This window comes from Macrotis lagotis, chromosome 1 (genome assembly GCF_037893015.1).
Source record: "Macrotis lagotis isolate mMagLag1 chromosome 1, bilby.v1.9.chrom.fasta, whole genome shotgun sequence".
Taxonomy (NCBI): Eukaryota; Metazoa; Chordata; class Mammalia; order Peramelemorphia; family Peramelidae; genus Macrotis; species Macrotis lagotis.
This window is the reverse complement of record NC_133658.1, coordinates 251,464,141-251,481,854: the sequence shown is the minus strand read 5'-3', so window position 1 is coordinate 251,481,854 and position 17,714 is coordinate 251,464,141. Positions and strand designations below refer to the sequence as shown.

Here is a 17,714-nt window from a genome sequence, read left to right as displayed (position 1 = left end):
GTACTAGAACCCAGGACTCCTAATTTTCTACCTAGGGTTCCCTTTTACCACACTGTTCCTCCCCTGTGTAAGAATCAACAAAACTTCCAATAATTTCTTAAAATAAAAATCATAAATGAAAGGCATTACTCGTTGTGTCTGGGCTTTTGAAGCTAATGATGTTACTAGATAAATTGCTGCATCTTTGTGTTTCCAGTTCACAGCTGGGTTCTTGGCATATTCCTGTAGCATGGAATTGACATAACCAGAGAAAATTCCTGTCACAGGTCCTTCAAAAAACTTGCATAGGCCTCGTACTAGATCACAAGCAGCCCTGCGTCTGGTATCAATATCTATAAAATTAAAAAAGAAAAAAAAAATTAAGACAGTAAATAGAGGCATAAACTAGGATACACCAAACAGAAAAAGTAACAAAAAAAGGAAGAGATGATTGATGATAGAAAAACAAACAGAAATTAACTACTCGATGTGATGCTAGGAAATATCACTTTTGTAAAATCATCAATGAGAGGCTGAGAAATTATAAGATATGAGTTTTTAATGTTGCTGGAGATGCATTACAAGAGGGAATTTCAGATTAAAAGTTCTAAACTATTAACAAGTTCAAATTAGTAAAATAAGAAAGTGTCAACCAAGAATAAGATTCAGAGAGATTAAGTGTGTGTGTGTGTGTGTGTGTGTGTGTGTGTGTGTATATATATATATATATATATATATATATATATATATATAAAGAGAGAGAGAGAGAGAGAGAGAGAGAGAGAGAGAGAGAGAGAGAGAGAGAGAGAGAGAGCCACACAGCAAGTAAATGGGACCAGAAACCAGGATTCATTCATTCACTGTGATGCTGTGAAGAAGCTGCTGGTCGGTCATCTTTGGATCCTGATTGTCTCTAGATTCATCTTCTCATATGTAAAGGGGGGAGGAGGGGAGGAAATAGAAGGAGTGGGAAACTAAAGTCAGGGAACTAACCCTGCAGGGAGACCAAATCCATGCCAAATGAATTTCTGAAAGCTAAGAATGGATTTCATATTTTAAAATAAAGTTTTGTGCTTAGAAAGATAAAACACAAGAGACAGGTGGTGCAGTGGATAGAGCACCAGAACTGGAGTTAAGAGGACCTGAATTCAATTCCAAGCTCATTTAATAATAATTATCTAGTTGTGTGACCTTGGCAAGTCACTTAATCCCACTACCTTGCAAAAATGAAAAACATGAATAGAAAAGGGCAGCTAGGTAGGTCTATAGACAGACCAGCTCTGGAATCAAGAAGAGGAGTTCAAATCAGTCCTCAGGTACCCACCAGTTGTGTAATACTGGGCAAGTAATTTAGCCATGATGGATGGATGGATGGAAGAAAGGAAGGAAAGAAAGATAAAAATCATTTTTACTCTGGCGCCTAACTAAAATAGGACAGCCCTTGGTTGGAAAATCTTTAAGGACCCTTAATAGCTCAAAAATGCCTGGACTCTCTTATAAAGGGCAGATGTTTTTGACAGGTATCTTTTTTTTTAAAGGTTTTTTTTGTGAGGCAAATGGGTTTAATTGGCTTGCCTAAGGTCACACAGCTAGGTAATTATTAAGTGTCTGAGGCTGGATTTGAACCCAGGTACTCCTGACTCCAGGGCAAGTGCTCTAAACACTGCACCACCTAGACACCCCTTTGACAGGTATCTTAAAGGGTAAAGCCAAGGTAGCACACTATCATGCAATTATTCTAAAACTATTTAATCGATTATAGGAATTCAACCCCCTGAAAATTATTAAGGACCTCAATGACCTTTTGCTTATGAGGGCTAGATTAATGGTTATTGTATTAACAATTAAAACTGGTAAAGTTTTCATGTAGTTATTACTTCACTTACATCAAAATAAGCCTGTTACAATTTAACGTGACATTTTCATGAAAAATAAGTTTTAAAACAAAATTAAGTGACACTGTTTTACATATGTATTCAAATCCTTTTAATGTCTGATTTAAATGACAACAAATGGATTCTCATATCAACTTTTTCATTCAATCTTTTACAATATATTATTTTAGGTGAAGTTTATGAAAAATATTAGCCTCACAGGTATGTAGTTGGAAAAGAGTATTTTAATGCATATAATGCATTAGTATTTTTATTAAAATAATTTTGATCACACAGACCCATAAAAAGATATTAATAAGGGACATCAAGCAATCCAACATTCAACTTTGAGAATATTATAGTGAACAGAAAACAAACCATGCAGGAAATCACTAAATTTTATTTTGCTTTGTTTTATAAATGTGTATGTATCCTGTACATTACAGTAGATGTGAAGATATTATTTTAATATGGGTACAGTTTCATTGAATTTTACTGTTCTATGTAACTGTAGGTCTAAGTAATAATAAAAAAGTGGTTTTTCGATTGTTTCAACTTTTTCAAGGATCTCAAATAATTCTAAGACAATAAGGTACTGATGAGTACCCTATATAGAAATTAAAGACAGATGTTAAAAGAATTTTTATATCTAAAAAAGAAAGCATATTTCTTTTCCATAATTTTAAAATTATAAACAAAATTTTTAATATATATTTTAAAAAAATTTTGAATTCCAAATTCTCTCCCTCTCATTGAGAAGGCAAGCAGTTAGTTATAGATTATACTTGTGCTGTCATGCTAGGTTGCAAAACAGAACAAAAAACCCCAAGAATAATCAAGTAAAAAGATGGGATAGATAGCATTTTTTACAAGAACTTCAAATGTGTCTTGAATTATTGTACTAATGAATCAGAGCTAAGTCATTCACAGCTGATTATCATACAACATTGTGAATACTGGTTGTGCCCAGGAAACCACTCTTCTAACAATGAATGACCACTAACTACCAGTTGCTTCCTTACGGCTTCTAAATATGCCCATGTGTCCTCCCCACCATAAAAATACCTAACTCATCCATTATCTCTCCTCCCAATTATGGTTAAACTCCTCACTTGAGAAGGCCATCTACAATAGGTATCTCCATTTCTTATCCTCTCACTCAATTATACTTAACTCAAGACATTTTGGTTTATGACCTCACCATTCTAATTGAAACTATACTCTCCAAATGTATCAATGATCTCTTATTGCAAAATCTAATAGCCTTTTCTCAATCCTCATGCTTCTTGACTTCTTTGCAGTTTTTGACAGTCAACCAGTTTTCTCATAGATTTTCCTATGTGAAGGTTTGGTGACACTACTCTCTCCTGGTTCCCCTACCTGTCTGACTTCTCCCTCTTAAGTTTCCTTTGCTAGATATTCATCTAGGTCATGTCCACTAAAGGCGAGTATCCTTCAAGTCTCTCTATCCTGTCATTGTCCATCTAAATTAATTCACTTGATTCCATCATAGTTTCTATTAAATTCATTTCTGACCATTCACATGTCCATCTCAAAATGGATGTTCCATAGTCCTCTTAAATTCAGCTTGTCAAAAACTGATCTTGTGGTCTTTCCCCAAAAGTCTTCCTCCTCCTGAGTGTTCACATTATTGTTGGAGAGTACTAGCACCCTCCCAGTTACCCAGCCTCACAACCTAGGTGTCATGCTCTACTCTTTACTAGTAGTCTTTCAATAACTACATTCAAACTCATGTCAAGTCCTCTAATTTCTATCTTCCTAACATCCCTTCTTTGACACAATTCACGCCTGAACTATTCAAACATAGTGCTGTAGGTCAACCTACCTTGTGTCTCTCTTTTCTACTTTATCTTCCACTCGACAGTCAGAAATGCTAGAGTCCAGGTCTGAGCATTTCACCTCATACCTCTATATTCTTATAAAGATAAATATCCTGTTTAACATTCAAAGTCTTTTAAAATTGGCTTCCTTTTCCTTCTTCCATCTTCAAAGTACTCTGTAATTTACCAAAATAGGCCTCCTTCTTGTACGTCATACAAAGTACTTACTCTCCCCACATCTGTCCCCATGGCTGGAAAATACCCCCAATTTCAATTTCATCTCTCTCTCTAGCATCTATCTTTCAAATCCCATCTAATATTCTACCTTCTCCAGGAAAGTTCCTGCCCTGCCTCCACCCAATTCTCTTTAGCATTTCTGCCTTCCTTCTGTTGAATATCTGCAATTTATCTCATCTGTTCCTAATTGTTTTGCATGTTATCTCCTTGAAAGCAAGAACAGCCTTTTACTAGATACTTTTATTTTGTATCCCAGCACTTAACAGAGAACAGAGTAGGCACTTAATAAATGCTTTTTTGCTCACCATCCATTATAAATCTGATTTAATGCCTTTTTCAAGTAAGAAGAGAATTTCATCTCTTTATTTTTCCAATTAACATGGAAGAACATCAATTCAACAACTTCTAAGATCAGTTCAATAACTCTTGGGGGTTAAGAGATATATTAACAAAAACATATGAGATAAAACTCAAAGCTATAAAATTATTATTAGCCAAGTTTAGCCACAGAAAAGTTGAGAAAACTCATTGATCTCTCTTCAATATATATAGATAGCAAACTATGAATATGAAGTGTTTTATTTACTATCAGATGTAATCTACTGTGTATTTTTACTTAACTATTTTTTCCATCTTGAATATTATAAAGAAAAACTCCAACATAATCTGCTACTGAACTAAGAAATAGAATGAATGATCATTTGCATAGATGAAGCAAACATCATCCATTAGTAAACAACCACATGACCTAGTGTCTGATAAACTCAAAGGCCCAAGGTGGCAGAAATTCATTAGTCAACTGAATAAGAAAATGAAGTTTTCTTATAGGCAAGTTCTCTCCAGCCTGTATGAGGAAGTGTCTTCCTCACGAATTTACCTCCCCCCCACATGCCATAGGTGATTTGGCCACATTCCAAAGATTCCAGGAGCCAGCCACTCCTAGGAATACAGGTAGTACTGGGGAGAACTGGCTTTTCTCACAGTATTGACTTTATTCAGAGTAAAATCCTCTGGCCCCCTATGGCATTTCCTTGTAGATTTTTCCCATATTTCTCTTAAAGGAACTCAGGAATCCCTCCCAACTAAATTAGCAACTAGCCTTCTTTGTTCTCCACTGATAAATACTGTGAGGCTTCCCTTTCCCATCCTTTCCTTTCCTTTCCCTTCCCTTCCTTTCCTTACATTAATTCCATTACATTAATGCATTTACTGGTTCATTAATGAACTGAACTGGGCTATAAAACTGCATACATTTTGACCCAATTATATCACTACTAGGTCTAATTACTCCAAAGAAATCAAAGTAAAAGGAAAAAGACTAATATGTTCAAAAATATTTAATGGCAGTTCTTTAAGTGGTAGAAAAGAATTGTAAATCAAGGGGATGACTCATTAGTTGGGGAATGGCTGAACAAGTTTCAGTAGAGGACTGTGATGGAATACTACTATGCTAAAAGAGACTGGGGCGGCTAGGTGGTGTAGTGGATACAGCACCAGCCCTGGAGTCAGGAGTACTGGATTCAAATCCGATCTCAGACACTTAATAATTACCTAGCTGTGTGGCCTTGGGCAAGTCACTTACCCCGTTTGCCTTGGCAAAAAAACAAAAAACAAAACAAAACAAAAAGACAGAGAGACCTGTAGAAAATCCTGGTAAGATTTCTATGAAATGATACAAAATTAAAGGAGAAGAACCAGGAGGACAGTAATCTTAACAATATCAGAATGACAATCAACTGTGAAAGACTTAGCTATTTGGATTAAGTATAATGATTCCAAAATATTCACAATAAAAAATGCTATACATCTCCAGAGAGATAATCCATGAACTCAAGTGAAGATTGAAGCACATTTTCTTTGTCTTTTATAACTTTTCTTGCCTTTTATTTATTTTGTAGCACAGAAAATATATGTTTTGTATGACCCTCATTTTTTTTTTTTACTTTTGCAAGGCAATGGGTGAAGTGACTTGCCTAAGGTCACACAGTTGGGTAAGTATTAAGTGTTTGAGGCTGCATTTGAACTCAGGTGCTCCTGACTCTAAGGCCAACACTCTATCCATTGCATCATTTACCTAACCCATGACCCCATATTTTTAATGCTATCATATTACTTGTCTCCTCAAAGGGTGAAGAGATGACTGAGGGTAGTAGGGACAAAGAATTTTAAAACTCAAAAATAAAATGAATGCTACCAAATAAACAATTTGAAGCAATACTAAAAAGAATAGCTGAGAAGGTTGGGGAGACATATAATCATAAATAAATGAAATTCAATACAGAAGGCATCAACCAAAAAAAGAATTAACAAAAGATTACCAGATCCTTCCAAATCCCTCCTTATGTACTCTTCAGAATTATCTTCAAAGGCCTCTTCATCAGCAGCTGCAAAATATAAGTTGATAAGTGATACATGCAAAATTGAAATAATTTTATAAATCATATTTTGTTGCTAAGTACTTGTAACTTTAGTTTTAGTCTTATTCCAAAGAAATACCAAATCTGCATCAACTACACATAGGTATACTTTGAATATTACTAGTATCATGACAAATGAGACAGCAAACATATACTGTAGGAACCAGATGACTCAATCCATGTTTTATAGGAAACTTGAACCTTCTACCTTCACAAATTTGCTAAGTTATATAAGTTATATAAGACCTTAGAAGAAAGGATGTCTCTATGCTAGTCTGCATAGTAAAAAGCACAATTAAGGCAATCATAAGTAAAATTAACACGAATCAAAAACCAAGTAAGATTGCAATTTTATAATCTGAAAGTATATTGATCTACTACATGCAAGAAGCAAGAAATTCCCCACGATCCCAGAAAACTGAACCAAACTTTATTATTATTCCAACTAAGTTGACTGGTTAAATTATTCTTACTTTCTCTTAAATCCAACAACACTACAGAAAAGAATCTTAAGAGTTCTAAGGTTTTAAAACTTTGAAAATACCAGGACCCATTAAAAATTGTTTTTATTTCAAAGGTCAGAGCCTAGGTTCAATAAAGACTAAGAAAGGAAATAACAGTGAAATTATCAGATTTGTTCTCAAAACTAAAAACATGAATTGAATAAACAGAAAGTACATAAAACTGTCACTAGGATGTTTAAAAAAAACAACCCCATTCATTCAACAAGCTAAGTGAATAAATGATAATAGTTACCTCTGAATTCCATGTTAGGAACAATAACCTTTTCGCAGATACTTGTGAGTGTATTCTGATCTTCAAAGAGATTCTTATAATGAGGTCTCTCACAAACTGAAGCCAGAAATTGAATTGCATTACTTACCAACTAGAACAAAACACAAAAAGGAACACTTAAAAAATGTAACTAACCATTGTATTTGTAGAAAAATGAAGCTCTAAATGTCTTTTCTGACCATGTACTTACCAGATCATATTTGACTTCTTGACCAGTTGTTACTAATAAATTCCAAATTGCTGTGACGAATCGGGGCAAATATGGCTGGAATTCTTCATCATATTTTTGGGCATAGAGTGCAGCATTATCACAAATCTGGGATTTTAACAACTCCAATAAGCCCGCTTCCTCTTCATCCTCACATAAAAGAAAACTGAAAACTCAAATATACTACCGTGAATTTAGAAAACAAAACACAAGACTATAAATCTCAAGCTACTGAAGATGAAGTGTTCTCAATCGCACTATCAAAAAAGTTAGTGCAAAATAAGAAGATTCATTTGCTAACAAACATCACAGGGAGTAAATGATGAAATATTTTTAATTTTACATTTGTCTGAAATTATACTGAAGCATCATACTTTTGAAAAATTCTCTGCCCTGAAGCTTCAAATCATAAGTATTTGGAGATTACAATATAAGAGATTTTATAGAGAACCTGGAAACCAATGATTCAGCTTTATCAAGAAACAAACTATATTGTCTTTAAAACTGGTTGTTAAAATACACATCTTGAATGATTTTCGTTAAGTAGTCAAATATTTCACCGAATTTAATAAAGAAGTGTCTTCATGCTAATGTGAGAATAGTAATAATCTAAGAGCAAGTATCTGTCAGTATAGTGTGTGGTATGGAACTTCTTCCTGAATCAAGACCTTTGAACAGCTGGCTCAGAAAGGGCTTTGAAACTGACTAAGATCAAGGAAGTAAACTTGCCCAGGGTCAAATAGCTATTTAAGTGTCAGACCAGACCAATATGAGATCAGAATGAGCTACTACAGGTCAAGCACAAATAGTCCATGTGAACACCTGGGGTGGGTTCTCTAAACTTACAGATGGCATGTTTCCTTCAATTCTGCCTTCCTCATAGAGTGTAGCACCTACCCTGATGAGGGCACATCATGCTGGGCAGTACTGTGCCAGTGTCTCCCATACAATACAATCAATTCTAAAGTTCTTCAATGAGATCTGCAGAGTGTCTTGGCATCGGTTCTTCTGACCTCCTTGTGAGAGCTAGCCCTGTGTGAGTTCTTCATAATATAGCTTCTTGGAAAGCATATGTCTGGCATTTGAACAAGTGTGTCCAGCCCATCACAGTTGCAGACTCTGTAGTAATGCTGGAATGCTAGGCAGTTTACTTCAAGAAAGGACCCCAATGTCTGGTATCTTCTCCTGTCGGGTGATCTTCAGAATCTTTCTAAGACAATTTAAATGGAAGGGATTCAGTTTTCTGACATGGAACTGGGTTGTGAACCCTGTCCAGGGTTCACAGGCATATAAAAATGAAGTCAGCACAATGGTTCTTGTAGACCTTCAGTTTGATATTCAGTCTCATACTTCTTCTCTTCCACACTTTGTTTCGGGAATCTCCCAAATTGAACTCGCTCTGGCAATGTGAATAGTCACCCTCAGTGTTAATGTATACCTCCTTGGAAAGGACATTGCCTAGGTAAATGAACTTGTCTGCAGTACTCAAAACTTCTCCATTTGTTATAATCAATGGCTCCACATATGATGGTGTGGTGCTGGCTGATGGAGTACCTGAGTTTTCTTGATGTTAATTATTAGACCAAAATGAACACAAGTGGTAGAGAATCAATCCTTACTTTGTTGCATCTCAGCTTCAGAGGCTGCACCAAGTGTACAATTATCTGCAAATAGAAGATGATGCACCTACATTCTTCACTCCACTTTGGTCTGGGCTTGTATCCTTTACAAATTGAAGAATTTGCCATCAGTGCAATAGTGACCTTGAAGTCATGTTCATCCTCAGTGAAGATGCCTGAAAACATCATGCTAAAAAGTATGGGAGCAAGGACACATCCTTGTTTCACTCCATTAGTAACCAGGAACTCTCAAGAATATCATCCACTATCCAGAACCCAGGCATGCATACCATGGAACTGACATACAATATCAATGAACAAATTTTAACATAATTTTCCATAAACCCTCACAACTGATGGTTATCAAAGACCTTGGCCAGAGCTACAATTGATACATACAGAACTTTGTTCTGTTCCTGATATTTTTCGAGTTGTAAAGCAGCAAACACTGTATCATCTCTTCTTCAACCCTTTCTAAAGCCATACTGGCTCTCAGAGAGGTGCTCCATTTCCAGGTGAAGTATCAGGTCACTGAGAAAGACTCTGGCAAGAAGCTTACCAACAATGACTAAAAGAAAAACACCCCAGTGATTGTCACAGGACAATCTATTCCATTTACCTTTATAGAGATAAATGATGAAGGCATTCTTGAATTCTTGGGGTCAATATTTTCATGCTATATAACCTGGAAAATTTCAGTCAGTTTTTGGATGAGCAATGGAACCTCCACCTTGGGGATCTCAGCTGGAATAGAATCAGCACCAGGTGCTTTGCCACATGAAAGGAATCTAATGGCATTTAAAACTTCTTTGGTTGAAAATTCAGTTAAGGATTGACTGACTTCAACTTGCAGGAAATGGTCAATGGCAGCAGCCACTGGCTTCTGTATTGATTGAAGAGTGTCTAGTAAGAACACTATTGAAGTGGTCAGCCCATCTCTCTAGGGTCAGGTCCCTACTGTTGATCAATGTGGATCCATCAGCACAGAGCAGCACTGATGCACCATATCTCTTTGGCCCATAAATACCCTTCAGGGCATCACAAAAGCATTTTGTTTTGTTATTATCTGCATAAAATTGAATTTCATCTGCCAAGAGTCCTGCATCTCTAAGCTTAGGATGTACATTACTTTTGAGGAATTAAATGTTGCCTTCTTAGAAATGAACTGTCCTGCTAGTAAACACTGTGGAGTTCTCCCTTTTCATTTAGCAGCTTTGATATTTACTCCATCATTTTCAAAGAGATTGGGCCCCAAGACACACTGCTTTGAAGCCAATCCACAGATCATCCAAAAGCTTCAAAGCAGACACAAGTGAAGGGAATTCCAGTCCTGACACTGGCCTGTCGAACAAGATTCTAAGTACACACCCTGTTGAAAAAACATGCCCCAAAATGACCTCAGAAACTTCAGAGGCATTAACACTGGCGCTTTTTAGGACTTCTTTAATCACAATGGAGCACAGTTCATGGACAAGGGACAGTGGATAAAGCACCATTAAAGGATCCTATTGCAAAAAATATTACACAAAAAATATTACAGAAATGAAGACCACGGTTTTGAACCCACACTCATCCTGGTGTTGGGGGTGAGGGGCAGAAGCTGATAGCTGGAGCCACTTGACTGCAGGACTTCCCTCGAGTGCACTCAGGTCTTGTCTGTTCAAGGCAGAGTGGAGTGCTAGTATGGAACCCTGGGAGGAGGGTGTGTTCCGGAAGACTAGCACACTGATTTGAGGGCTGCCAAACCCGTTTTTGGGCTGCTTAACACATTTGACTTCTACGTAAGTCACCTAACTCTCACCTGTGTTTCCAAGAAGTTTGTAGCATGCACAGTGGCCATACCCCAGCAAACCATTTCGGGAGGTGAGCTAAACCAGGTTGAGGGTAACCAAGGGAATCTCAAACTCAACAGTGAGTAGTGGGAAGGTGTCTAGCCCAAGCATATGAAATTTTCCAATGATGGAATGGGCAAAAGACAATTCCTTCCATTGGCCACAAAGCCAGCTGAAGTAGGAACTGTGAAGTGCTTAGAGGTTGGTTCGACATCCAAGAATCCCAGGTCATCCACAGCATCTGGAACTACCACCAATTGTCTTGATACTGTCTTGTCATGCTGGATCATAATAACTTTGAAAGAGAGTGAGGTGGATAATTTCATGCAACTATACCTCACTTAAATCCAATTTATGCTAACAAAAAAAGACATCACTCATAACCATTATTCAAAGTCCTGTGGCGTCAGGAAAGTGACAAAGCAACAGATGTAGATAAAATGGGAGATACACAACACAGCATACAGTCAGTCCAATTCATAGGGTCATTTCTCCACTGAAAGCAGCAGTGGGATTCTGCAGCCCACTGGGTGATTGAACAGCCCTTTAAAGGATCACAGGGCTCATCACCTCCTGATGTTAGGAAGGGGCTAGAAAAGCTACTCTAAAATTGTCTGCTTCCCTGACCTGATTACTGTGGCAGATGAGGATAACAAAGCATGGTTGAGACACAAAAAAAATCTACAAAAACTTCTTCAAAGCAGATTCCATTTACCATAGGTTCATGGAACACATGAACACTCATAGACAACACAAGATCCAATAGAACTGAAAGACGGGGCGGCTAGGTGGCCAAGTGGATAAAGCACCGGCCCTGGAGTCAGGAGTATCTGGGTTCAAATCTGGTCTCTGACACTTAATAATACCTAGCTGTGTGGCCTTGGGCAAGCCAATTAACCCCATCTGCCTTGTAAAAAACCTTAAAAAACAAAACAAAAAAAAAACCTGATCTAGTCAATAATCTTGAATGCCTACCAAAAGAAGTTAACTACATGCTCATGACAATGATATTATCACTTTTAGGAAAATGCCATGCCACCATCATCAGTGCCTATGCTCCCATTAATGATGCACACTGATAAATAAAAGAAAAAATTTTGAAGATCTAGAAACCTTATCATCAATGTATCAAAAAAGAGGACAAGCTTATAATTCTGGGTGAACTTAATGCTAGAGTAGGCTCAGACTACCTACCAGACAAGGCAGGGAGTCCTTGGGAGAAATGGAGTTGAAAACAGCAATAGCAAGGGTCACCTACTACTTAAGACTTGTGCATCTTGTTACCTTCTCATATTCTATTTACCTAAATGCAATAAACCTTCCTGGATGCATCCTCATAGCAAACACTGGCTATGTTAAGACTATGTGATTGGAAGAAGAGATAGGATCTGAGAGTAACAAAGTAATGTGAGGTGTAGAGTGCTGGACTGATCACAGACTCACATTCTCTAAATTAAATATTCACATTCAACCAAAGTGGTGATCCCAAGACAAAATGAACAATAGAAAAATTAATAGCAAGGGTTTCTCTGAGTGGGGGAAAATTTGTTGTTAACTTGAAGGGGAAACTGAACCAACATAAAGTTGGCAACAGCGGAGCAAAACAAGAGTTGGCAACTTTCAGAGAGCTGGTGTACACCACTATATACTCATCTGGGTCAGAACACTAACAAACACCAAGACTGGTTTGATACTACAAAATATCAGTTTTTCAAATAACAAATTTCCACAGAGTGAAAAATTTAATCAGGGTCATAGGATATAGAATCAGAAATGACTTTAGAGATCATCAAAAATTCAGACCTCTTATTTTATTGAAGAGTGTCTAAGTCGGGCGGCTAGGTGGCGTAGTGGATAAAGCACCAGCCTTGGGAGTCAGAAGTGCCTGGGTTCAAATCTGGTCTCAGACACTTAATAATTGCCTAGCTGTGTGGCCTTGAACAAGCCACTTAACTCCCTTTGCCTTGCAAAAATCTAAAAAAACAAAAAATAAAAAAGTTGTTGAAACCTAACTTTGCATGGAGTTGGAAAAATAAAATGGTAAAAACGGTTTATCCAAAATCACCTAAGAAATAACAGAGTCAAGATTTGAATTTCAGATCTGACTATATATCATTAATTTTCTACTATACTATGCTATGCTATACTATACTGTACTGTACTGTACTATACAATACTATACTACTTTCAGGCTGTTAAATCAAGCAACTACAAAAATTCAGGGATGATGTTCTTGCCAATAACAGAAGATCAAATCTATCAATCAACAAACAAATATTAAATGAATATTATGAGTCAAGCACTAGGATTGAGACCAACACTTCCCCCATACATTATGGAGCACCTCTCACTCTGGGACAGCTCTCATTATTAGGAAGATTCTTTATTCAGTATAAATATGCCTCTTTGACTATGCTCCTCCCTAATATTTCTTCCCCCAAATCCACATATTTAGTTGATCTTTGGCTTTAGTGGGAAGAAGACTAAAGTTGAAATCTAGGTAACTTTGGGCAGATCATGATTTTTCTGAGTCTCCCCATTCACCACACCCAACCAACAGATTTTCCTAAAGCTTCAAGCTGATGCTAAGTGGATCTCTGGATAGAAGCAAGGTCTAGAGTCAGGGAAACTCAGTTTACCCCAAGTCCTATAGATGATTTTACAACTTTTGAGCAGAGGCAGATGGTAGCAGCACTGCACTAACTGGTATTAAGACCAAAGCGGGGGGGGCAGCTAGGTGGTGTAGTGGATGGAGCACCTGCCCTGGAGTCAGGAGTACATGAGTTCAAATCCGGCATCAGACACTTAATAATTACCTAGCTGTGTGACCTTGGACAAGCCACTTAACCCCACTGCCTTGCAAAAACTAAAAAAATAAACAAACAAACAAACAAATAAAGGACTAAAGGGATGCAATGAAAGAAATAGATCCTGCCCTCAAGCCTTGTAACATTCTGTTGGAAGAAACATCATGTATATCTATAAATATATGCAAAATAAATACAAAGCAAATTTTCTTTAGTGGGATAATGGGGAGGGATGGCAGTAGAGATCAGGAAAGAATTCATGGAGCACCTGAGCTTTCAAGGAAAATAGGGATTCTGAGAAACAGAAATTGAGGGATCTATAAATCTGTGAACTGAAATTAATTAAGGAGGATTATGATTAAAGAATTTTATGGGAAAATCACTTAAAACATATTAATGCCTGAATTGTCTGAATATAGCAATATTAAAGTGCACTGGTGGTAAAGTGAACCCCAGATATAATCAGTCACAATTTAAAGCATTTAAATGATCTGCATCAAGTCAGTCTCTTGGAAGAAAATCGATAAACAATCATTCAGAAAGATAAAATACCGGAGAAATAGTATGCTTTAGGGGCAATGAGAAGATAAGAATAGATAGAGCCCTAGGTCTGAAGTCAGGAAAACTCATCTTCCTGAGTTCAAATCTGGTCTCTCACAATTCTTAGCTACATGACCATGGGCAAGTCAATTAATCCTATTTACTTCCATTTTTCATTTATAAAATGAACTGGAGTAAGAAATGGCACCCCACTTTAGTATATTTGGCAAGAAAATGCCAAATGGGGTCACAAAAGGTCAGGCAAGACTGAAAAGACTGAACAATAACAACAATGTTTTATGTAATACTTACATCAGTTTGTAGCAGTTTATTATCCAAAGTTAAGAGGTTGTGGAAATTATTCATCCATGTTTCCATATTATCTTCAAAAAATTCTGGTAGATCCTAAAAAGTTAATAGATTATGACTAAAAAAAATTCATTAAAGTGAAGCATTAGGCTATTTTTTTAAGTCCTCCAATCTTTATGTTCCTTAGTTCCTACCTAATAAAAGTCAAACTCCTTAGTGTAGAATTCAAAGATCCCTAAGATCAAGTTCTTCCAATTTACCCTTTCTTGTACCAAAGCCTGGAGAATACTCTTATGATCAGAAAATTTGGAGTGTTTATAACTCAACATGCCTTTCTAACTGACATTTTCCCAAAGGAGAATATATATACTATTAATCATCTCTTAATCTGCTCAAATAAACCTATCCTTAAGGGGAAAGTTCAGTTCTATCACAAGATCTCTGAACCCGTTGGTACCTACAAAAAAAGCTAAACAGATTTTGTTCTCTAAGATCTTGTAGAACTTCTTACCTCTGTATTCATTATTAGTAATAAACTATTTTGTATACACAGCACTCATACAAATTAAGAGAGCTTAAAAAATTTTTCTTCTATCATTTTCAACATAAAGTACCTTCCACACACTGAACAATTAATAACAAGTTCTGAATTAGTGTTCAATAACTCCTGAATTAATGAGTAACAAGATCTTCCTAAATATATATCTTTCATAAAAGAAAAAGGTGTATATACATCAGAGGAAAAAGAATTGCACTCCTTCACTAATGTCTCATTGTGTTGTGGGGAGGAAAACTGAGGTTAGTTTTTGAAGGCTATGCGAATAAGCCTAAGCTGTAGAGGTCCTACCAAAATGGAAAAACTCCCAATATGACGCCAAAACTATTTATTACCTAACTACTGCAGAAGAGACTCATCACTTAAACTTTAGCCACCAAAAGATGAATACTTTGGCAAGAGAAATTAATGAAGCAATCTACTAAAGCAATCTGTCTTGGTGAAAGAAGACTCCAGAAATAAATAACACAAATTTTTAACATACTAAAAAGTTTTTCTTACAAAGAATTCTGTGACTACAATAATAACTAAATGGGAATGGTAAGGAAGTACTAAACTTCCCTAATAAAATAACACAGGAAAAGAATTAAGATGAAACTTACCTGAAAGTTTAAACTATAGAACAGTTTTGCAATCAAAATTAAAGAGGAAAAGAGAACTTTCAGAGCAGATGCATCATTTGCATGGGTGCTGCAGAGTTCAATTGTAGCCTTAAAACAAGAAAACATTTAGTTATATAATCAGTAAAGAACATATAGTCTCAGTAACAGATTCAAAGTTTTATAATATAAATAAAAGCTTATTTTATATAATGCAGGCAATTGACAGTCTAGATCTATCCATAAATCTTAATTTAGACAAAAAACAAAGAAAAGGGACAGCTAGGTGGCACAGTAAATAGAGCAATGGCCCTGGAGTCAGGAGGACCTGAGTTCAAATCCGGCCACAGACACTTAATTACCTAGTCACTTCTGCAACTCACTTAACCCCATTGCCTTGCAAAAACTAAAACAACCCAAAGGAAAGAAAACAAACTTGATATAATACATTGTCTTTTATGAATTAGCATCTCTTTTCTATAAATAGCTTGTAATCAAACAAAAATCAAATTACACCAGGAAAATGCTTTTGAGTTAAAAGAAAATTCTTAAATACTTTTTGTTTCAACAATCTTTCAAGGTAGTTCCTTAAATTTGATTTTAACAATTTAAATAAATTCATTTAAACTTGAAATTCTCACCCATACCTTGAAAAGATTTGTCAAAGGGAGTGCAAAGGCATCCAAAACAAGTTTAATTTCGGTCCATAACTCGTTTGACTTAAATTCATGGCGATATCTAGGATATAAATAAGAGGTCATTTAATTTAAACTGTTTTTATTAAAGAATTTAAATTCGGAGAGGCTAGGTGGCGCAGTGCATAGAGCACCGGCCCTGAAGTCAGGAGTACCTGGGTTCAAATCCGACCTCAGACACTTAATAATTACCTAGCCGTGTGGCCTTGGGCAAGCCACTTAACCCCATTGCCTTGCAAAAAAACCCCTAAAAATAAAAAAAAAAAAAAGAATTTAAATTCATGTATATTGTGAATCCTCAGGTATGGTTTTCAGGACACAATACCTTCTTGCCTTTTTGGACTGGCTCCTTTTCCTAATTCTTTCTTAGGCTATTATTATATTCTTCTTTTGTTTTGCTATTATTTTCTACACCCAAATATGGACTGTTGGATAATTATTATATTACAGATACTTTAAATACAGGAGACAGGGACAATTTATTTAAACTCTTTGAGATTGTTTCTTCATCTATAAACTGGAGTTTTTGTGAGGTTAAACTGAGTATTATAATGTATAGAAAATGCTTGTAAACTTTAAAGCACTAAATAAAATAAGAGATTAAATTATGAAATACTTTAGTAAATATGTTTTTATATATGTATGACTTTAGATTGCAAATTCCATAGGGAGACAGGTTCTTATAATTTTTGTCAATTCTTCAGCACTAATGTCTTTTTTTTTAATTTCATGCTTTCATCATCTCTAGTAAGGGGTTTGTTTATTTATGAAATTATAGGTTATATTTCTACAAAATAAATGAGACAAATTTTTCTCATTTTTCATAAATCAGGTCTGGGCCATTTATGCTAGGTCATTTTTTATCACAAAATAAGTAAGACTGAATTTAGTATGGAACTCATGAAAGAATTATCCAAATGGATCATTTTGAAAATGTTAAAGATAGCAAAATGTGGGAGAGTTTATGTTTTATGGAAAAAAACAACACATAATTGAAACAGGAACATTTAGGAAAGGAAATATGTATACATGGTGCAATACAACTAAGACACAAGTATATATAAATACATGCTTACCACAATAACTTAATATCTGATAAACCCCCAAATCTAATTTTAGACAAGAAATTCACAATATGTCAAAATTACCAGGAAAACTGGAGAGCAGTTATTTAGCAAAAACTAGGTATAGACAAACATCTCCACTAGGTATATCAAGAAAAGCTCCAAATGGGTACATGATTTTAAAAAGGTGAGAAATAGTCTATCTACAAAAATATTTATAGCAGCTCTTTTTATGGTATCAAAGAACTACAAACTAAGGTAGCAATCATCAACTGGAAAAAAAGACTGAACAAATAGTGGTATATGGATACAATGGAACACTATTGTGCTATAAAAAAATAA

At 35.8% G+C, this 17,714-nt stretch overlaps 1 protein-coding gene across 1 annotated transcript in view; it reads right to left on the bottom strand.

Moving 5' to 3' along the window:
- CSE1L (chromosome segregation 1 like) overlaps positions 1-17,714 on the bottom strand; it is a 72,452-nt gene that overhangs the window by 18,623 nt on the left and 36,115 nt on the right. Inside the window, exons 6-12 of the mRNA XM_074210200.1 lie at positions 16,261-16,351; positions 15,617-15,724; positions 14,462-14,554; positions 7,334-7,501; positions 7,105-7,234; positions 6,250-6,315; positions 130-332 (exon numbers count right to left, since the gene is read on the bottom strand). Coding sequence (XP_074066301.1) covers positions 130-332; positions 6,250-6,315; positions 7,105-7,234; positions 7,334-7,501; positions 14,462-14,554; positions 15,617-15,724; positions 16,261-16,351 — 859 coding nt within the window. The remainder of the gene's footprint in view (positions 1-129; positions 333-6,249; positions 6,316-7,104; positions 7,235-7,333; positions 7,502-14,461; positions 14,555-15,616; positions 15,725-16,260; positions 16,352-17,714) is intronic.